General features: G+C 45.4%; 2 protein-coding genes across 4 annotated transcripts; both read right to left on the bottom strand.

Moving 5' to 3' along the window:
* Positions 1–1,236: 1,236 nt before the first annotated feature.
* ints13 (integrator complex subunit 13) lies at positions 1,237–7,236 on the bottom strand. Its single transcript, XM_030113578.1, is given in 18 exon segments — positions 1,237–1,868; positions 1,940–2,075; positions 2,155–2,236; positions 2,238–2,283; positions 2,367–2,597; positions 2,674–2,828; positions 2,909–3,073; positions 3,145–3,323; positions 3,438–3,527; positions 3,724–3,816; positions 3,919–4,003; positions 5,246–5,374; positions 5,456–5,546; positions 5,675–5,755; positions 5,874–6,076; positions 6,170–6,244; positions 6,351–6,604; positions 6,805–7,236. Coding segments are annotated over 17 exon segments (2,103 nt in total). The 5' UTR covers positions 6,576–6,604; positions 6,805–7,236; the 3' UTR covers positions 1,237–1,831.
* Positions 7,237–8,790: 1,554 nt separating this feature from the next.
* epyc (epiphycan) lies at positions 8,791–19,576 on the bottom strand. 3 transcript variants are annotated; one of them, XM_030113579.1, is made up of 8 exons: positions 11,777–12,353; positions 11,321–11,533; positions 10,809–10,940; positions 10,478–10,636; positions 10,199–10,401; positions 10,007–10,102; positions 9,713–9,884; positions 8,791–9,678 (listed from the first exon to the last, which is right to left on the bottom strand). In XM_030113579.1, exons 1-7 carry the CDS (start codon positions 12,087–12,089, stop codon positions 9,714–9,716), a joined length of 1,287 nt encoding a protein of 428 aa, XP_029969439.1. In that variant the 5' UTR covers positions 12,090–12,353; the 3' UTR covers positions 8,791–9,678; position 9,713. The 3 variants fall into 3 exon arrangements, with proteins under 3 accessions (XP_029969439.1, XP_029969440.1, XP_029969441.1); XM_030113581.1 differs by lacking the exons at positions 10,809–10,940; positions 11,321–11,533; positions 11,777–12,353 and adding exons at positions 12,539–12,725; positions 17,093–17,294; positions 19,349–19,576 and having other exon boundaries at positions 8,792–9,678; XM_030113580.1 differs by lacking the exon at positions 11,321–11,533 and having other exon boundaries at positions 11,777–12,352.
* Positions 19,577–21,513: the final 1,937 nt, after the last annotated feature.

Below are 21,513 nucleotides of genomic sequence, written 5' to 3'. Positions count from 1 at the left end.
AAATAACCTTTTGTTTTTAATTCTTCAAGTTTTAACCTTTAATTGGGACAGAAATGTTGAATCCATACAGTTCAACTCTGACTCAAATACCTTTTTAATCAAATTATTCAAGATTCCTCTTCTTCATCTTACAACAGAATATTCTCTATTACGTTCACTTCATGACGAATGAGCCGGCCGATCCCGGAGCGCCATGCGGTGAACTTTGGGTTCAAGCAGGTTCCAACAGATCTCCTTCGATATTTACACAGCTTAATGAATGATCCAGTGGAAAAATCCCCATTTTGTCCACTCTACGCCCTTTGTGCAGAGACTTTGGCCTTGGCAAGCCAACACAATTTCTGATTAATGTCAGTTTCCGAACACTGAGAGAATTTGACAAAGTGTTCGAGTTCAGGAGTTGAATCCTCTTGAATCGATCTTTTGGACTCCAGTTTCGTCACATCATTTTACTATTCTCTCTACTTAATGTTTGGTTAATGTCTTGAATATTCTGAGATGAAGTGTTTTTTGTGTCAGCTTTATAAATTCTCCCTGTCTTGCTGTCAGACTGTCTTTTGTCCAGGATGTATGTCTTTTCTTATTTGAACTTTCTTTTTTTTTTTCCGTACCTTGGCAGATTATAGTTCAACAGTTTGAGATTCTAATGACATATTTAATCATCCACACTGGAATCAGATCATTCGATTGTCTAAAAACGTTAGAATTTGATCCACGTTTGACTTTTCGGTGGGAAAAGGTCAAATCCACTGCTGTATTTCTGAGTGAAATGTCTCAACAACATCCCAGGAGATTTTTTAATTTTTATTAGAACTGTCCACATAATGAACTGTTCGAATTTATTGGTGAAAAGTCACTATAGAATGTCGGTTTAATCTAATCTGAATCCTGCTTTCAGTCCGTTTGGTTTATTTACAGCCAAGAGCTGGAAGTAAGAATAATAATGTCAACCACTTTCTGAAGAACTTTTCCATTAGATTTAAAATCCGCTGTTGGACGTATAAGAATAAAGTGAAAAAACAGATGTGCCTCTGATTTATTTAAGGTCCTTTAGGTTAGATTATCCTTTTGTGAATGTGTCTCCCTCCTTCCACACTGAGGACTCTGATCTAGACTGAAAATTCTGTCCAAACACTTCTGCAGCAGAAATCTCGCCAACCTGATGAGTTTTTCACACACTTCATGGTCACCACATTTCTTTTGAATTTGATTTAAACTCACAGAAACGGGCACGGCGCCACTCATACGCTAACTTTTACTGCCGGTAAAAAAAAAACAAAAAAAAAAAACCAGATCATCGCACTGTTAGAGCCGAGCACAGCGGCGATACAGAGGAATAAGTCATCATCAAATAAATTACAATATAATCAGGAGATTGTAAAACACACGTTCTAGCACAAACAATGCGGAAGCGGATCGGAAAACTTCTTACAGAGTCAGAAATCCATAATACCAGACGTTTTGGTATATTTTACAATTTCATGATTATATATTTTTATGTGTAACTGACACTAGTTTTTATTCGATTATGTCTTATTGAACACTTCAGAAGCGGGAGAATGTTTTAGTCCGGGGTTCGGGTTAATGACGAGACACAAGAAATTCGTCCACATTCATCATTATTTGTGCGCGAAGCCAACAGCGGAGGTCTTTACTGACAGCTTTCACCGAGTCGTACAAGATGTGAACAAGCGTATCTACAAAATCTCTCAGGTACAAAATGAACTTAGAAATCCCTCGTTAGAGAGTTCAATGTCTCTGGCGTCTGATGTCCAAGGCGACACCCGACTGTGAAAAAAACACTGGTCCACCATCTGGTCCTGTGGAAACATCATCTGGAGGCTTTCCCGTTTTCATGAACGTCCATCCTGTGAACAGGGAAAATGTCAAATCCGGTTCGTGTGCTGGATTATACAGTGCCTGGATTACGCCTGCTCACCCGTTCTCCTCCTTGAGGTGCTGGTACAACTCGAACTTGTTGTTCACCGAGCTCGCCCTCCCGACGAACTCCTGGTGCTTTCTGGAATTGGCGACGGTGATCCGGTTGGTCCACATGGAGAGGAGCGAGACGGGACCTGCAGAGAGCCGAAGGAAGGGTTCTAATCTCAGTGACAGAAGTCTAGGAAATGGATTCGGTATGTTTGTCTCCGGTACCTTTGGCTCTGTCCGGAGGCTGAAGGTCATCCGAGTTCAGACGCGGCTTCTTGTTGAGCGGCTCCGGCGAATCCGGAGAGTCCCTTGATCACCTCGGACTCTTCCTCTTTCTCCAACAAACCCTTCAGCCTGCGGCACAACAGAGGAACGGAGTTCAGGTTATCTTTCCTCTCGGCGTGATGTTGGGAATGTTTTCGCTGCGAACTACTGACTTCTCAGAGTCCTGCCAGCTTTTGTCTTCCGTCTCCTTGCTGCCGTTCTTCTCCGTCCTGTCTTCCCTGTCCTCCCTCTTCCTCCCTCTCTTCTTCCTCTCCTCCTCCTCGGGCGGCTTGCTGCGGCAGGCCACGATGCAGTCCAGCACCCGCTGGTGTCTGTCCGTGGCTCCGGCGTGCGTCTTCACCAGCGTCTCCAGCTCGTTCCACATGATGCGGTACTGCTCGTCCCTGACGATCACGGCGGATCACAGAAATATGAGGAAACCGGAGAAACTATTCTACATTTTCAGGTTTAAAGAATCACCTCTTGGGGCCTTTCCCTCTGGATCCCACCGTGGAAATGGGGAGCGGGTCGTTCTTTCTCTCCATGTCCACCAGGTTGTAGACGGTTTTCTGGCAGGTCAGGACGTCCTCCTCCGTCAGAGTCTCTTTCACGATGAGGAGGGCCAGCGGCACCACCTGGTGGAGGGAAGCAGAACTTCAGAAAACAAAACCCCAGCAGAGCAGATCTGCTGCGTCTCCTCATCATCACTGCTTACTGCCTGCATGTTGAAGATGGTGGTCTGGGAGATGATCATGGGCCAGTATCGGGTGTGGCGCTCCAGCTGAGCCTTGCCCCTCTCGATCGGCAGCTTCAGCGAGGGATCATGGGAGGACTCGGAAACTGGAGTCAGCCGGTTTTCCTTCATGAATTCACCGAAATCCTAACAAAAAAATGAACTTGTTACTACCAGGGCGAGATGCTTCCAGAGAGCTGAGTGTGAGCTGGACGTACTGTGATCCGGTAGTCCGTCACTCGGCCGCCGCAGCCCTCGCTGATGGAGGGCGGGTCCTCCAGGGTGGAGCGGTTGCTGTTGAGCACGTGCAGGAAGATCTCGCCTCCGTGGCTGCTCAGCATGTGGCTGATGACCTTTGAACCCAGCTTTCTCGGCTGCTCCAGCAGCACCGAGCGGCCTGCGGTCGGAAACGGGATTCGATCAGAAACACTGAGCTCCAACGGTTAAAAGAATAAAGGTCACAAACCTACGGATGCGACGGATCAGGAAGTTTACAGAGAATTATTCTCACCGTTAAGAAGGAAGTTTGTCAGGCAGGAGGAGGGGCGGCTGTTTACGTCTGTGGGGGAGATGCGATAAGCGCCTGTGCAGTAATGCAGCTCTGAGGCGGGAAAAAAAAAACAAACACAAACACAAAATTAGAACAACAATCATCCCTTTTAATACAACCAAGTCAAAACTGTCAATAAAACACATTTTAGCAAGTAAAAGCAACACAACTTTGTTCTGATGTAGCAGGAGTTTGAAATATTTAAGGGATACGATAGGAAGTGAGAAGTGGAGGCGAATTTGCCCACCTATACCGTTGGTTCGAGGAGTGCACCATTTCAGCGTGATCGTCTCCTTGAGCCCATTTTCCCGAGTGCTGGTGCCGGCCATATGCAGATCTCCTGCACGACAAACACACATTCATCAATGACTTCAGAGAATCAGCGGATCTAAAGAGGAAAATGACTCTGGGAGGCAGCGATTGTGCGTCTGCACCGACTCACCGCTCTTGAAGAACTCCAGGTGAGCGTCTCTGTGATGCAGGAGCTCCACGTCATAATTGGCCGACGTGTTGGCGTGCTGCTCCTCCTGTCCGCCCGCACAAACAACAAACAGAAAAACACGTGTTGGAGCGAAGCCGCCTCGAGGGGGAAAGACGTGCACGCTCACACACCGACACGCAGACACGACAAACACTGCTGATTTCATGTTCCGGAGGGCGAATGGGGGGGATGGACAAAAGGAAGAAAGAAAGGAAAATGTCGGAAAAATCGAGCTTGTTTTCTTCTGCTTACATCAGAAACCGGGGCTCAATGTTCAAAGCATTGATCCTCTATTGAGTCTTTGATTAATACCACTGGGATTACCATCCTGGGGGAGTGGCGCTATGCGGGGAGCTACAGGTGGAACCGGAGTCGGACAGATCAGGGATGGTTGTGTTTTAAAGCTCGTAGTCAAGACGGCACAATGGACCACAGAGAGACACTACATGGAGGGTGTTTCTCATGGGAGGGGGGAGGAGGGCAGAAGTGGAGGGACAGAGACAGAGAGGAGTTTCAACAACTTTTAAGGATGTGCACACCTGACAGATCGAACGGCTCAAAAGAGGCAACTCTGGTCGCAGATGTTTTCACATAACGGTAAAATGTTTTCCGATTTCAACATCATGCTTTTTTTTTTTTTTTTTTGGGAAAAACTCCAAACAAATTTACCCGTCTGCAGTTCGACTTCCTGCTCTGCAAGTTTTTACCTTTGAAATCTACATGAAACCAGAGTTGCCTGTTCTTCATGTGAGCCTCATCGGCAAATCTGTGGATCCACTGGAACATCAAATTAAAGTCTTCACAAAAATCTATCTGCAACAGTAGAGCTCAGTGTGTTTATGCTACAGGTGTCAGCGCTGCCCCTTCCTCATTTTGATGTGTGTGTGATCAGAGTACTAACCTGTTCGCAAACATTTAATGTGGGCTAGCAAAACAGAAAATACAGCATGAAACCAGCAGCAGGTTCACAGTCATATCAACATGCAAATGAGATAAAAAAAAAAAAAAACGAGAAAAAAAAGTGAAACTGAAGAGATTCTGAGGTTATTACAGAGGATGAGGAGCTCACACTGAAAGGCTGAGCAAGCAGAGTGAAAAGAGAAGGAAATAAAAAAGGACTAAAAACATGAAAATAAGCAAATGATCAAAAGAATGTGCGGAGAGTTGAAATCTGACATGACTTAAATACTAGTAGCAACAGGTTTATGACAGACATGTTTATCAGGTTAACGTTTAGGTGCGATGGCGTTCAAGACCGGACGAGTCAGGGGGAGGAGGAGCTCTTTACCTTCATGGGGATGTTTGTTATGGTGGTGGAGGCCAAGTCAAAGTGCTGCTGGACCAAAATGTTGAGTTTGGTGGCGAGGTGCCTCCCGGCCCGGACGCTGTGCACCTCGCTGGTGAGCAGAGGAGAAATCTGTGGCGGCCAGAGAGGAGATACGGTGAGCGGCAGCAGCGATGCGAGGCTGACGGGACACACGCTGAGCCTGCTACTCACGTCTTTCTTGGGTCGATCGGACACCAGCGTGTCCTCCCCCTGCGGGTAGATGTGAACGAGGACTAAATCACACTGCTGGATCGCCATCAGTCTGAAAATTATGATATAGGGGGGAAAAAAAAAAACAGAAATAGAAATGAAGTCAACACTTCATTCGAGTGTAGTTTAAAGTGATAGTGTTTAAATGTGATATTTTTTTTGCTTTTTGCTTTCACCGACCTGTCTGAACCTGCTGCCAGCTTGTTTTGCTCCATAATGGTTTCCTGAATGCAGTCCTCCAACATCCGCACATGAGTGTCACTGAGCAAGAAAACACAGACAGAGCTGGGATGAATGACGTCCTCTGTACAAATATACACCGAGTGCTTTGTGCACAATTTCAGGAGATGTTGATTTTCCGGCCACCGTCTCCGTCTACCTTTTAGCGTTGGTCAGACAGATGATCCGGCCTCGGTTGGACACCCTCTCGGCCGTGTCCATCATGGCGGTGCGCCTCTCGTGCTGCAGCTCGGTGATCTTGCACAGCGACTCCACAGCGGCGACCAGGCCGTGCAGGATGCTGCAGCACTCTGGGTCCTCTCGAGGGTTCGGGGGCCCGACGGCCGCCAGCGCCGACATGAGCTGCAGCGAGAGAAACCATGACAGAAATGAATGTCTGCCAAAAGGAGGTCGCTTTTGTTTGATACTCAAATCTGGATTAGTCAACCGTATTACCTCAAGAGTGGTTTGATCTTCCCGCCTCCAGCTATTCAATATGTGGAATTCTGAATCACTCACTATGTAATTAACCTGTAGAATACACACATTTTTGTACAGCAGCTTGTTAAAAAAAACACTTAAATGCTTCGATCTCGTTTAATTCACAGCACTTTAAACGTAAATATCAGCAGCTAACCAGTTTGTCCCTGGGGTAAACGTCGTAGAGGATCCGGCAGTACTCCATGGAGCACTCCACAGCGCAGGTCCACAGGGACTTGGACACGGGGGCCAAAGGGATGACCCCCTGGGCCCGGCTCTTGGTCAGCACGTCGCACTCCACCTGCTGCCGGCTGGACTCCGCCATGTAGGGGCAGTGGTCCACCACGAACACCGTCTTATGTGCCACTGAGAACATCTTCATCTTTCAGGTCTGCACAGCAGGACGATCTGCTGGAGTGACAGAAGAATACAGCTGTTTCGCTATGGCACCACGGATTATTGTCATTATTTATCTAATAATTTATCTAATACACTACATGAAAAATTTTCAGTTAGTACAAATAAATGCTAATTTTTAGGTAAAAAAATATCCATAAATTCATCTACATAACACAGCAATGTATAAGTGTATCTCTCTTTTTTTAACTCACCTGGAGAAAAACTTGCCAACGCAAGATTTTCCGGATAAGGAATTAAAAAAATAAAAAACCCTACAGTGGATAAAATAGGAGGCGACTCCTCCTGAGAGTCGCGATCAGGTGTGAAAACTCGCTCTCCGGCCGCCCGCTGAGTCTCAGGACATGATAATCACCTTTAACTCGGAGACCTGCTAAAGGAGCATGTTAGCCTTGAAGCTAACAGGAGGCCGAACCATCTATCTGCCGATTCACCGTTAAACTCAGCGGTGGGTTCTTTTCTCCATGATGTCGCCTGTGTGTCGAGTATTTTAATGTCTTCCGTGTGATTCACTTCCAGACAAGGCAGAAAGATGATGTGTAGACATGTAAAAATGCCAAAGAGACACAATAAAGCAGTGCTAGCTGCAGGCTAGCAGGTTTGTTATTGGCGGAAATGTTCCATCGCTCTTTTCTTTCCCCTCGAAAAACGAGCTGGCGTGACAAAAGGTTCCGCCCCCTGTCAGACGACGTTCCATTGCGTCTGACGTCACAATTCTTCATCTGTTTTTTTTTTTTTCCCGGGAAATGAAGCATTGCCGGAAAACGCTGAATCGAAGGAGGCGAAAAGGAAGAAAGTCACGCCTCTATCAACTCTGAAGACAACGTGGATCCATGACTGAGCTGTGCAAAATGCATTAATTCCTGAAAAGTTTACACTCATAATACTCTTTGAAGGTATCAATATCATACTGTAAATGCGATCTCTTTAATCAGTGAAACTGGCTTATTATTCTGTTTACTGGATAATAATCTTCTGTCTTTGCTGTTTTACTTTAAATAGAAATTTTGCGTTTGACCAAGGAATCATTCATTTCTTCGTCCGAAAATCTCAGTGCAGTTTTGAGATTTTATTATTTTTCCAGGTTGTTCTCAAACATATGGGACTGCAGCATAAGATGACCCATAATTAAACTGAAGAGAAATAGGAAAACGAAGAACTGATACAAGACCACACCTCAAACCAATTGTTTTTATTTATTTGACCATATGTTTTCAATGGTTCTCCTTTAATCATTTTATTATCCTTATCAGGATATCGGTTATCACCTTTTAAACTTACCTTTCCTGCCCTGTAGCACTTTGAGATTGCTGAAATGTAAATTGCATTACAGATAATATAGTGGATGCTGAGGAGAAGCAGTCACACATTTGAGATCCTGTTTCTTTCATTCTTCTTCTTCTTCTTCTTCTTAATATTATAAAGGATTTGATAAGTTTTCTTCTCAAACTTGACATTTATGTATTTCTTTATGACCTAAGGTGACCTCAGTGTCAGTGTTTGCTGAAACATGGCTGTACTTCTCGCTGATGGATGATGCCATGTCCTCAAAGCCTCCACCAGTGAGCACGACTGAGGTGATTTTTCAACCCATTTCAACCCAAAGCCTCTTCTTTTGTAGTCGTTCTTTTTGTGTGCAATTCTGGAGAGAGAGCGAGAGGGCAAGATGAGGAGAGAGAGGATGATAGTGATGGAGACAGAGAAGGTGATGATGGAGAGAGACGGAGATGCTGAGACTGAACACTGTTGACTTAAGACAGCTGCTCTCAAAAAACTTCTAAAAACACTTGAAAAATGCACACATATTCAGCCTCTTATTGTTTTACTGAATGCTTCCAGAGAAAAGATGCTTTACCAGCAGGTTATTTTTTCTTTTTTAAATAAAGATATCCATATCATGTGAACTTTTGTAAATTGCAATTTATATTGAACAAACCCATGAATGCAGCACGTAACAATTTTTGCCAAAGAATGTTAAAGAACATGCTACTTTCATCTCCAAGTTATCAATGAACACGTTGAGCCGCTCCTTGTTTGGAGAGGTCTTTAAAACGACTTTATTCACTTGTGGTTATTCCATACAGAGCACACAATAGCAAGCTTTTAGCATTAATCTTAACCCCATCCACAATCAAATTCAACAGCCCCCCCCCCTCCCCAAATCCAACAAACGTCTGGACTCCATCGACTCTCGACAGCAGAGCCTTTGGTGGAAGCTATTGTGTTTAAAAACAACACTCCTTGAAGTGTAGTATCCCAAATATTGCAGTTCATCTTAAAAAAAAACAACTTTTTTCCTCCTTTGGTAATATATATTTATATTACAGTACAGACTTTACAACCAATGATAGTGTTTAAATGCGTCTTTTATTGCATTGGATACTCAATTTACCTTTCATTAAGCTGCGGCTTCAAAATGTTTATACTAGTATACAATGTCCAAAGTGTTAGATTCGTCATTAATAATAACATTATTTTTATTTTTTTTTACAAAACAAACATATTTAAACAATATATTACTGGTTGTTTCTTTATTTTCTAGTCATGAAAAGACACTAACAGGATGCCATACGTACATGCCATTCAAGGGTTTCTCTTTTTTTAAAAAAAACAAAAAAACAAAAACTGATTTCTCCAAATGCCAAAAAATTTGCATTTCATCAGTTTGTGGAGCGATTTGGCTTTTTCAGGAAGTTCCTGTGAATGTGTGTGTGTGTTTATATGTGTATGTACATGCATGTGAATGAATGCTTCAGGTGTGTGTGTGTGTGTGTGTGTCGTTTCCTGGCATTAACGTCTGATGAAAAAAAAAAAGTGAGAAGTTGCAGTAAAGCAGTGTGTATGTGCTTGATCGTCGGAGTCGGACTGATCATTTATGTGTTTATCAAACCGTTTCCACAGAGTTGCACTGACTTGTCAGCAGCGCGTGTGACAGCTTATCGGTAACCGCGGGTTTCACTTGAGGAGCGAGCGAAATGTGTGAGTCGGCATGTGTTGTCTTGAGCGCCATTATGTACAAATATGTGTGCATGTGGTTGAATCTGTGTGCAAGGGCGTGGGTGTGTGTGTGTGTGTGTGTGTGTGTGTGTGTGTGTGTGTGTGGTTAAATAAGATCCCCGATGGGTATGCGGGGCAGGCAGACGTAGGCCTGCGGGGTCCTGCTGAGGTTGATGGGGTTGCCGTCCAGACGGATGTCCTCCAACGCGTTCCTGATGTAGTTGAAGTCTTTCAGGTTGCAGAACGTGTCCTCGTGCATCATCTGAATGTTATTACGCTGCAAGAAATGATAAAAAAAACAGGAAAATGTTTGATTTAAATCCAGTATTTTAAGAAGTGCTTGGACAGGAATCAGGTTTAATTTGCGTATGGCTGGGCGTGAATGTAAAGTAGATTTACCTGTAGGTGTAGAGATCTCAGACTGTCTGGTAGAGGCACTGGGATGTAATCGATGTGATTGTCCGTCAGGTACAAGTACAGCAGGCTGGTCATGTCCTGTGAACAGAGACACAAGACATTACAGTCTTCAATCAAAGGACAGTTGGATGAAGCAGGGGTCTCGTGTGTGACGAGTGAGTAGCGCCTACATACTTTAAAGGCCTCTTTATGAATGCCCTTCGTGCCGATGTTGTTGTGGCTGCCGTCGATCAAGGTCATGGTCTCCGGGAGCGCCGGCAGCTGTGAGACGTGGTTCTCCCGGATCACCAGCTCCTCCAGCTCGGGCAGACCCACGAAGGCCTTCTCGTCGATGGACGTGATCTCGTTGGCGGTCAGGTCGATCCTCTTCAGCTTGTCTGGATTGAGGTACAAAGCAAACCAAATGTACCTCTTGCTTGATATTCTTGTATTTTCACTGGAAGAGAGACATACTCATGGAGGCGAAGTCCGACTTGTTGATCTTGGTGATCCTGTTGTAGCGGGCGTAGAAGTGAGTGGTGTCTTTGGGCAGAGGCGGCACACTGTCCAGCCTCAAGTCGTCGCAGTAGACCGATCCGCCGAGGCACGTGCACAACAAGCAAGTGGGCATACCTGAGGAGAAAGAGGACTGAAAGTCTCAAATCACATTAAGTTTATAGCTTTTAACTCTCAAGGTAAAGTCAGCACAAATCAGGCTCCTGAATATTGAGATTTGATGGAGAAATTCCAAAGAGAAGGGAGTTTTTAGAATTCGGCTCTGGGTTCGGAGCTCTTCAGTACTGACCTGGTCTGACAACCACAGGCTCATCGGGCTCGTCGGGCTCACCCGGCTCTGGCAATCCAGAGCTCCCTGACCCTTCTACAGTGCCAGCACCCTCCTGAGGGGTTTCTGGCGTAGTCGGAAGCAGCCCCTCCTCTTGTTAGAGACAAGATTAGGCGTTAGAGAGACAGGTTAGATCAGCGAAGGATTTGGGACGAGAAGGTCTGGCAAATCAGAGAGAAGCCGATCGGGTGTTACACGACACGGCTTCGGCAGCGTTAACACAGTGTCGGTGACAGTTAACTGTAGGAGAGGTTACATGAAGTGATTGTGGTGTTAATCAACACTGGATGTCATGTGATGGGAGGTTATGAGCAACATGAATGTTAGACACAACACAAGTTATCCATCCTGAAGGAGCGTCTGCTCAGCTGCAAGTTGTTTGAAGCTAGTTTTTATACCAGATTCACGTTCAATGCTCAGACTCAACTGGGTGTACCACCAGGGCGTCGCATGTCTCCGGACCAGATACTGACCTTTATCAATGTCAGGGACCAGAGTGACCTCAGGGACCTCGATGTCTCCAGAGCCAGAGACCCCGGATCCCCCCGAGGCGCCGGAGACCCCTAAATCTCCAGAGGCTCCAGTGTCCCCTGAGGCCCCTGAGGTTCCTGACGCTCCTGAAAACTCCCCAGAAGCACCCGATGCCTCATGGGGGATAGTGTCTGGGGTGAGGGGCAGCTCCTCCTCTTGTTAAAGCCAAGGGTCGAGGTTAGAAGACACGAGGTTAGGGGGCGACAGGGTCAGACGTGACAGGACATGAGAGAGGCATTGAAACACATTTATACACTCAAGAACAGAAAAAAAGCTCAACATTTAACTACAGCTGTGAGGAAGCAGTTAAATGGCATTTAAGACAATTAATAAACATGAATCACAAAGAATGACAGGATGTGAATTTGATTTTTCCACAGCTCTGAATGGATACTAACCTCCCGATATCAGAATAATCCCAAAGTCCCCAGAACTCCCAGAGCTTCCAGATTCCCCAGAGGCTGAAAAATCTCCAGAGGACCCAGAACCAGACTGGTCCCCCGACCCTCCAGAGCCCAGGTCAATAATTATCCCGGATCCTCCGGAGAAATCCCCGGAGGCGGCGGATCCCATGGTGTCTCCGGATCCCGACGGATCCCCAGATATCAGGAGACCCCCAGATTTCAAGAACTCTCCGGATCCTCCGGAGCCGACCAGCTCCTGGGAGTCCCCGGAAATCAGGATGACGTCACCCGAGGCACCGGAGACCATCGCGTCCCCCGAGCCTCCGGACCCGGAAGCCCCAGAAGCTCCCGAGGCCCCAGACCCCACGGAGCCCCCAAAGTCTCCGGAGACATGAAGGATATCAATGGGCGTCAGACGCAGCTCCACCTCTTGTTAGAGACAAGATTAGGTATTAATAGAAAGACCGGCGACGCTGGAAAAGATCAATAATCAGGGCTGACAGTGATGATTGGGTTAAACTGTGGACGACAAAGAGACACAGTGGACACATTTAACCTTTAGCTGCTAGTTAAATGGATGACATGCACATGGAAATTATGAGTTGAAAGGACAGATTAATTGAGACTTTTGGTCGTTTTAGGGGACGCTGCTTTCACCAACCCTCCGTCACGAGGATGATGAGGACTTCCTCATGTATCAAACAGCTACGTTCTAGAGATCAAAAGCCAAAAATCTCGGTGTTTTTTCTTTCAGACCTTTCTGTGTGTCTGGGCCCATCAGAACCCCGGATCCCCCCGAGCCCTGAGGGACGAGCTGGGGTGTGAGGGGCAACTCTTCCTCCTCCTCCTCCTCCTCTTCCTCCTCCTCTTGTTTCTCGGCTTCCAGCGAGTCCTCTGGGGCGGGGTAGCTAAAGTCCGGCGGGGCCAGCGTTTCAATCTCTATCTGAGAGAAAGACACAGAGAACGGCAGTGAGACAGAAACATCTCCTTCACTTTAAGCAAAGATAAATAGTCTTCTCTTTGTGGATTGGCTTCAGTTAAACTCATCTTGATTGTTTATTTTCCAGTAAACGGCCCAACTTTTTGCACAATTTTACCGTCTAAACCATCATCATTTATTCATTCCTTCTCTTTCTTTCTGATTTTCAGTCAGAAAACAGGAGCGATATGTGCATTTAACAGTCAATATCATCAATACTACATATCACTGTAAAGCACATGACTTGTAATCTTAAATGTTTTAAATCAAAGGAGTTTTGAGAATTTAACATTTACAGATTCTGAAGAGCTTATCACAACTATCTCTCAGAATTGGTCTTTTGTTCCAAATTGAGGGACTGAGGCCGGTTTTATTTTTGCAGTCAGTCTTTAACGGTGCAGTGGTTAGCACTGTGCGGTCGCAGTAAAAAGGTCTGAGTTTGAATCCAGGCTCAAACCTTTCTGTGTTTCATGCATATCTTCACGTACATTCCATGTCTTTAAACTCTTTCTGGCTGCAAATATGTACCAGCTGGCACAGGAAAGAGAAATATTTGACCTTTAAATATAAAATGTACTGAATGTGAAGATATTTACTATAATATAGCTTGAAACCATTGTGCAATCAAATATTCTTCTTTTATTCTTCTAATCATCATTAAACCCACAGAGGCTTGCTGGGTGTTCTGGTTCTACGTAGGAGAGCTTCCCCGTCCATCACAGGACCAACACGAAGAGTGTCACACTGAGACACACTCACACACAGAAATGCAGTCATCCAGAGACACCAGTTACTCTCAGAACCAGAACCGGCAACAGAAAACTCGATAGAATGTCGAACCGGAGAATGGCTCTGAGGTGAAAATGCTCGTCACTGCTCCGCCATGCAGACCGGTTTTAACTATATGTGGTAAAAAAAAAAACATGCATCTACATATTTCTGATTTAAAGAGAGAGTCACATCTGTTCAGAGTCACTTTGTGTAGGAGTTTGCATTTTCTCCCTGTGTCTTTGTGGGTTTTCCTCCCTCAGTGTGAGTGTTTGTGGTCGTCTGTCTGTGTGTGTTTGCCCTGTCAGGGTGAATCCTGGCCTCACTACAGTCAGCTGCCGGATAGATAAACATCATTGATTTAAATCTGCAAGATATGAACACTAAGCGAATAAGCAATGGGCAAAAACAAGTGTTGTATTGGAACTGAATCCTCATTATCGAGCTGAACTGAAAAAGGCAAATAAAGGAATATTCCACTGGAAATTGTCTTTGTTGAAAGTATGATTGAAAATGAAGCCAGAGAACTTTAACTGCAGCATAGTTTTTATATTTTCACCACTTGATGGCAGCAAACTGAGCAGATTGTGCAGAAAGATTTCTAATTTGCCTCCAAAATCAATATGAGTCCCTGAGCATTGATCTCATTATTCGATGAGGAGGATTTGCAATATTGAAAATGCTTCCCTTCACACTATTGAGTTAAAATCTAAATATTATGTGGATGCAACTTTGAAAAGACAGTAAAGAAGACCTTTAAGAACAGAGACCGTGCCTCCAAGAGAGAAAAAATAAAATTGCTGAAAAAAAGTTATTAAAAAATGCAATAACTGCATAACTTGTGAAGTCTTTTTGAATTACAGTCCCTTCTGGTTTGTCCTGCTGCTGCTTTAATGGCATTTCCAGTTGTGGTTATTGAGGGATGCAGTTCTGCCATCCTCCAGAAGGGGGCAACGAACTCCCACACAGCGCCACAGGTAGTACCTGACACTCCTCCACGCGCACTGAGGCTGACCCAGCCCTCCAAACAGGGAATGGTCCTTGTGGAACCAAGACTCACATGGTAGCTGCAGATATTTTCATATGTGAGTCCTTTCAGCTGATCGCAGAAAATATGATCAGATTACAGCGAGACCGAAGATATTCAACTCAATATGGGTGTTAAAAACATCAAGATCAGCAGAAATGAGGCTGAATAATTAGAATAACTGCAGCAAAGGAAGGATGTTCAACTCAGAGTGTCCCTTTTTTTAAAAAAGCTTGAATGAGACGCAGTTTGAGATACAACAAGGTAGGCCTTTGAAAAAACCCTGGCACATTGCAGCCCTCCGCTTCATTTCCCCCTCTCTCCAAAGCAAACATATGCACCCGGGGGGGAAGAAGAGGCGAGCGGCTGGCAACCAGAAACCCTGGGAAGTAAAGAAAAGCCCCTGTGGAAGCGGCATGGGAATACAGAATGCACAGGGAGCGTGACCATCAACGTTAAAAAATAAATGTTACGCTGCTGTAATGTATGATATACCCGTCAGTACATACGTTCATGAATAAGAGGTCTCAGTTGGTGTGTTTCCAGCAGAACGTCACATTTGCAGTTTAACTTACGGACGGCACACATTATTAACACGAACTATTAAATCTCAAGTCTGCAGAATGCTGTTTAAGACGTTTTTAATGAAGTGATGCAGATCAGACGGAATGCCAGATTCAGTTCAGCTTATTTGTATAAAAACTATTTATTCTTTTGTGTGCATGTGAAACCTCGTTCATTCACGTTTTAATTTATGCATGACTTCAAGAAAAGTTAAAATTAAAATAGTTTGCCCATTAAATAGCTTCCTATCTAATGCGCATGTATGAAGGAAGTGTTGTTTTCCTTCTGTAGCATCGTTTTCCGACATACGCAGCTATTAGTTAAAGTTTGCAAGCTCACCAAGTGTTCCTGTTTGTCTTAAACAGCACATCGTGATGGTTTCTGGGTATTAAAGGAGCTGGAGGAATTAAGAGGCTACTTTACTTTAATCGCGAGGCGTTTTGGTGCAAATGCAAAGATAATAACAGCCACAAACAGCTTTCAGACACATTTAACCGTTAAGTTTGAGCAACATTTTCCAGGATTAAAACAACTTTGTACGAAGAATGCGAACAACTCAGCTTCTAATGAGAAAAGCTAATGTGCTTCCAAATGTTTTTGGAGAAGAGAAAGGAGAACAGTGGTGGACAGGTTAAATTCCAGGTCAAATGAAAGTGTTTGGAAGAGGCAGAGGTGGGTGAGTGAAGTATTTGAGGAGACGAGTCTTTACTATTCTGTAAAGACAGCAGCTTGGAGAAGAGAGAAAAGAAACACCGAATGAGATCTGGACGCGGAAAGTAATGACTCAGCATTCCAGAGGCATGGAGCTCATCATCGCACCGTGTGTGTGTGTGTATGTGTGTGTTTGTGTGTGTTATTCTTCTGACTTTCTCTACAGAACCAAGCTGAGTCCGGTTATATCCAGACCAGGAAGACTTCAGCTGTCCCTGGTAGTTCTGGTTCTCTCTCGTGGGTGGCCACACGGTTCCTGCAGAGCGATGCGCTGCTGCGTCACATCCAGAGACTCACGATCAAAGCGGCGTGACAGCTTTCCCACGCTGAGCGGATGCCCAAGTGGCGCTCAGCTGGAACGCCGGAAAGCTCAGCGGCGTCGATTATTAGATGGTGGAACGATTTGACATCTTGTGTGACGTGGTGTGAGCGAAATCCACGTCGGGTTTAAGTTAAGCCTCTGGCTCAGTGGAGAGTCCGTGTGGACGATTCGCCGTGTCAGCAGCGCCTCGGCCCCACTTCCTCATTACCAAGACGTGTAAATGGGAACAAGGAATCTGGCCGGAGCTTCCCGTACGCCGCCTGCCCCGTGGACCTGCCACATCACAGACAACTGGAGGGACGCTGGTATCAATTTTGAATTTGAAAAATCTCCGGAACTGAACAGAAGAGGAGCAGATTGAGGAAAGCTAGCAAGACCTAGGAGGATGCGGCTATCAGTTAGCAGCAACTGCTGCCCAAATGACATGATTTTGCACGTTCCCTCTTCATCTTCAACCGATATTAGTTAAAAAGAAACATTCGGAGCCCGTAAATATCTTGCCCATTCTGAGCTGGCAGGGCCGAAAGCTGGATGGATGGAAGCTGCACCAGATGGGCCGAATGTGTGGAAGATTTCAGAGCAGGTAGCTGAAAATTCCTGGAAGTGAACAATATCGGACTCAACGGCAAATAGCTGGGAAGCGGTTCATCCAGCTCCCGGCCAGGCGGGGCCTGTTCAGGCGAACTTGGCGACCTCGGATTATAACACTCACGACTGCAAATGGTGAAATCAGATCGTTTTCTTTGGCCACGTCGCTGTCGGGGATTTCATTTAAACACTAATCCGACTGATGTGACGTGGTTCTCCCCTTTCCTGCACACAACCGGACTTGATTAGAACTGGTGAAACCACTTCCTGAAGATGTTTTCTAAGATTTAACACCACCGAAACGAGAAAATAAATGTCGTGCAAATCTAGGTAAGCCTCTGCTTTTCTTACCTGAGGCTCGTCGATGGTCAGCTCGTCTTCGTAGTCCTCGTAGTTATCCTGATTCTCCAGATTGATATTGTCCAGATCCTCGTCGTAGTTGGCGCCGTCGTACGAGTCCAAGTCCGCTTGCCGGGAAAACCTGGGGCCGGCCGCCGCCGCTTTGAGGACGAGGAGTCCGAACACGAGCCGCACGAGCATCCTCATGGTCCCCCTTCACAGAGATTTGTGCAATTATTGAGGAATCGCATGCAATCACAAAATACTGAGACGTGTGTTTTGTCCCTGACTCCATGACCGGTTTGTAATATTGGCAGCACACACTGAGTCTTGTCTCTGGGTCCCATCACTGAGGTCAATGAATTCATTAGCGAGGTGCAGACAGCTCAGGATGAGAGGGCCTCTCGGCTCGCTCAGCTGGAGGCTCGCTGTTTCAGGGAGCAGCCATCTTGGCTCAAATCGCTGCTCTCGTGTGTCAAAGGTCAAAAGTCAGAGTCGATCTGATAGTGAACCATGAGAACCTTGAAGGGTTTGCTTTGACTTGATGATCTTGGATGTTTTTCAGGCACAAAAAAATGTGGTTTACAATTTCCGTGTTGGCTTTAATTCTTATTTAACAATCACGCTACGAAGCTGAAACTGGGGCACAGACAAGAATGCCTCTTTGTGCTTGGATCTAAAATTGGCGTGTATGAATTTCACTCCACGCAGATCTGCTATGCGCTGCCCTGACCTAAATAGCTGGATGTTTATAATCTCCTTCATTTCCTCCGCAGCGCAGATCCGCTGAGCTTAGCGAGGCTGATTAAGTTCATGAGAGTGACTCCAAAGTGGGAGGCTCTAATGAGATTAGCATATGTTAATTACTGATTAATTAGCCGGCGTTAATCATCAGCAGGTGTATCTATAGATGGCAGGAGGGGAGTTCAGTTTTCAAGAGAGTCCACGAGGCCACGGCAGAGAAATGGAGAGCGAGGGAGGAGAGGAAGAAAAGAAGAGAGAGAGAGAGAGACGTAGACAAGATGTTGGCCCTCAGGGTGAGATGGAGAAAGTGAGGAAAAAAAAAAAGAAAAAGCAGAGCTGCAGAGAGCAAAAACTGAGAAGGGGGGGGGGGGGGGGGGGGGGGGGGGGGGAGACAGGTTTCCAGGCTAAGTCGACCCCTCACCCTTTACAGAGGGCCTTTATGAGGCCCGCTCGCTGCCTGCCTCAGCACTCAAACTCCAAATTCCACCGAGGTTTGTGGACAGGATGGCAGCGAGTCTCTGCTGCAAGGAAAAGCTTCATTCAGACGTGACTCTGCTCAGACACATAAACTTTTGCACACACACACACACACACACACACACTTGGAAGGGCGCAATCCTCACACAGATGCACGCTCTGTCCGAATACACCGATCCTTCAGAGAGAGAAAACTGAGAAACCTCAGCTACTATTTTGGGGACGAAGGCAGATATGAAACAAAAAATACCCTCCTGAGGTGTTTCAGCGGTGAACCCGACCTCTACGATAGGAGAAGAGATTTATTGAGCAAATCAGCCTCCAATAACTGCAGTTCGAACCTGATGCACCCTGCTGCTGGAGCAAACTGGAACCTGAAGACAGAGGTGTGCTTTTATACAGGCCGTCACAGCATGCAGTGTGTGGACGCCGTGCAGCCTCCAGATTGCCACTCTTGTTATGCTTGGCTAAGCTGAGCGCTCCCGATTTCCAGTGATTCTACCGTTTTTCCCTTAAAAACCACAAACAAACTTCGTGATGTCCTTTCGCTGCAGGTTCCAGAATGATCCAGCATGAAACAGTCAGAGTTACTGAAACAGTGTCTGGCAAAGCAGGTGATGAAGCGCTATGAAAGACTGTTTTGCACAGATATGAGAAAACTGTTCAATAATCAAGTTTTGCTTAAAAATGGAAATAGAATTGCATTAATCTCTTGAGGCATTTTTTTTTTATATCTTCATTAATATTTCAGTTTACAAAAGTTGTGAAAATTGGATAAAACTGCAGATATCCAAAAGCATCTGTCCGACACTCCCAACACCTGAAGAGCATCTCTAAAAACACCTGAAACCCAACGCCCGAATGTCACAATCACAACATTCACCCGAGAGAGCCGTATTTCACACACCCGCAAACTCCCCAAACAAACCAAAGGGTGGAAATAAAGCGGCTGCACTTCCAGCCAATTAGCAGAGCGGCTCTTTAATCGAGCCCTTGATTGTCTGAGAGCCATTCAGGCGGCGTGAAGATAGCGCCGAGGACGCTTACCTCTGTCTCCTGCTTTCCCGAATGGTCCCTTCAGCCGTGATGGAGATGCTGAGGGCTCCGGGGCCTGGCCAATGGTGAGAGGTCGACCAGGGTGCCTTGAGGAGGGAGGGTGCGCTGTGGAAAGTGTGTGAAAGGTGTATGTGTGTGTGTAGGTGTGTGCATGTGTATGTGTGTGTGTGTGTGTGTGTGTGTGTGTGTGTGTGTGTGTGTGTGTGGGGTCTGTGCGCTCTGGCGGACCTGAGTGCCCTGCCGCTTATGTGTGAAGGTAGGCACTGAGACTGATTGGACCAGAGCAGATTGCTTTTGGTCACTCGGAGTGCACCCACCCCACGCCGTGCACCGGCATGCACAGCCCTCTCTACACCGCACACACACACACACACACACACCAGACACAAAAAGAAGCTGGAGCGCAAAAGACCCCCCCCGATGGATAAATACCTTTCTATCCCTTACAAGAGTATCCTTTATTTTCGTAAGAGTGCCTCAATCAGACTGAAATATTTGTCTGCCTTCTCCTGAAGTGAAACTCTGGCATGTGTTGCTTTCATGTAAAGGGGGATCCACGGGGCCCGAGTACACAATGGGAGCTCTGTGAGGAGCCCCTGTTAGCGCGGTGCTGAGAGGAAGTCCCCGCTCGGAGCAAGGCCTCCGCTCTGCTCTCTGGTCGAAGCAGCTCTCTCTTTGCACTTGCTGCAGAGTTGGCGTTCAGGTGTGGAAGACGCCCCGGGAGCAAGACTCCAAACGATCGTCGGGTCTCTATGGTTAGGATATACAGGTTTTTCATGAGCAGACTTTCTTAAATTTGGACACAGATTTGTCTCAAGCTGCCTCTCTCACTCCCAGGGAAACTCGAAACCTTTTGATGAGTGAGAGGAAAAGGACGCAGTGGGAAAGCCAGGATTCACTCTACACCTGCTGTATAAACTTGGATTTATATTCAAGGCTTTTCTCCTGCCGGCCATACAAAAAAAAAAAGAGGAAAAGACTGAATGAAATGTTACCAAAATATAATATCTGCAGACAGTGATTGATGAATACAGAGCATGACAGAAGTGCATTGTGGAGGACCTGCAAAGTCCGGCTGAGCCGGTCCCCTCCGGCGATGCGTTCAGGTAACAATCCACAGAACGGCGGCTATGTTTCACCGCGCTGTTGACTGACCGGCTGCACAGAGCTCATTTTACCAGGAGGCCGTTCAGCAGTGTTTATACATCTGACCTGCTGCATAATGATGTAAAACAACTGCGGGCCGAGGGGGCTTCAGATCCAATCCCACAGTAATAACACACCTGCTTTAAAACCTAAAACATGATACTATCCAGTAGTAAATGTCTAGTAGAAACACTTTTTACCTTAGTTAGTTAGTCTTAATGTTAGGTGAAGAGTTTAAATGAGTATTTCAAACCACTTGTCAAACATTAAACCTGATCTGATGGAGTGCAGAGATCTTCATCATCAGCTACTCACTATTGTCAAGTAACTTCTAAATCATGTGTCAAATCAACACTGCATTGTTAGTTTTTATTAGTCCCTAGTTTGTAAATCAGCCATTAAGTACTAATTGTAAATAAATATTAATTTTCTAATCATCCACGATGTGTGAAACTGACTATCTCGACGACTACTGACTATATTAATGCAAAATTTAAAAAAAAAAAGACAAAATTGAGCCAGAATCATGTGTTCATTCTGTGAAGTTTATTCAAACTGAAAACAGCTGGAATTGAATTTCCTGTACAAAACAATAAAGGATGTTGGCCATGAAAATTCACAGGAATTTAATTACGTTCTCCTGCATTAAATAAAAAATAAATTATCGAGAGTAGATATATATATTTTTTGTTGGATTTTGTAAAGTAAATAAGTCTTGAACCTAAAACACAAAACATTCATTCAGCTTCAAGTCTACAAATATGTATAAAGTAAAAAGGTAAAAATCAAGAGATGTTTCTCCTCTTCGTAGTGTCACTGAGTCCTTAAAACTCTCCACATGCCATAAATACACATTTCCCTCTATTCATATAACGTGATGCTAGAGTGTAGTAAAGCTTGGTTCAAAGTTTTACATGCAAATGTTCACACCCACATAAGGCACAGCCAGCAGTCGGAAGACTGTCACAGTCGTATTAAAACCCAGTAAAGCCAACCAAAATGTTCCCATT

This window comes from Salarias fasciatus, chromosome 17 (assembly GCF_902148845.1).
Source record: "Salarias fasciatus chromosome 17, fSalaFa1.1, whole genome shotgun sequence".
Taxonomy (NCBI): Eukaryota; Metazoa; Chordata; class Actinopteri; order Blenniiformes; family Blenniidae; genus Salarias; species Salarias fasciatus.
This window is presented reverse-complemented; position numbering and strand designations above follow the sequence as displayed.

Bases quoted from the DNA above. Each gene is read 5' to 3' on its own strand.
- epyc (XM_030113579.1), bottom strand. From the start codon at position 12,089: ATGGTCTCCGGTGCCTCGGGTGACGTCATCCTGATTTCCGGGGACTCC. The intron at 10,941-11,320 runs GTCAGTATCTGG...GTCTCTAACAAG, and splicing joins GGTCCCTGACATTGATAAAG to AGGAGGGGCTGCTTCCGACT. The intron at 10,637-10,808 runs GTCAGTACTGAA...CTTTCTCCTCAG, and splicing joins GCCTGTGGTTGTCAGACCAG to GTATGCCCACTTGCTTGTTG.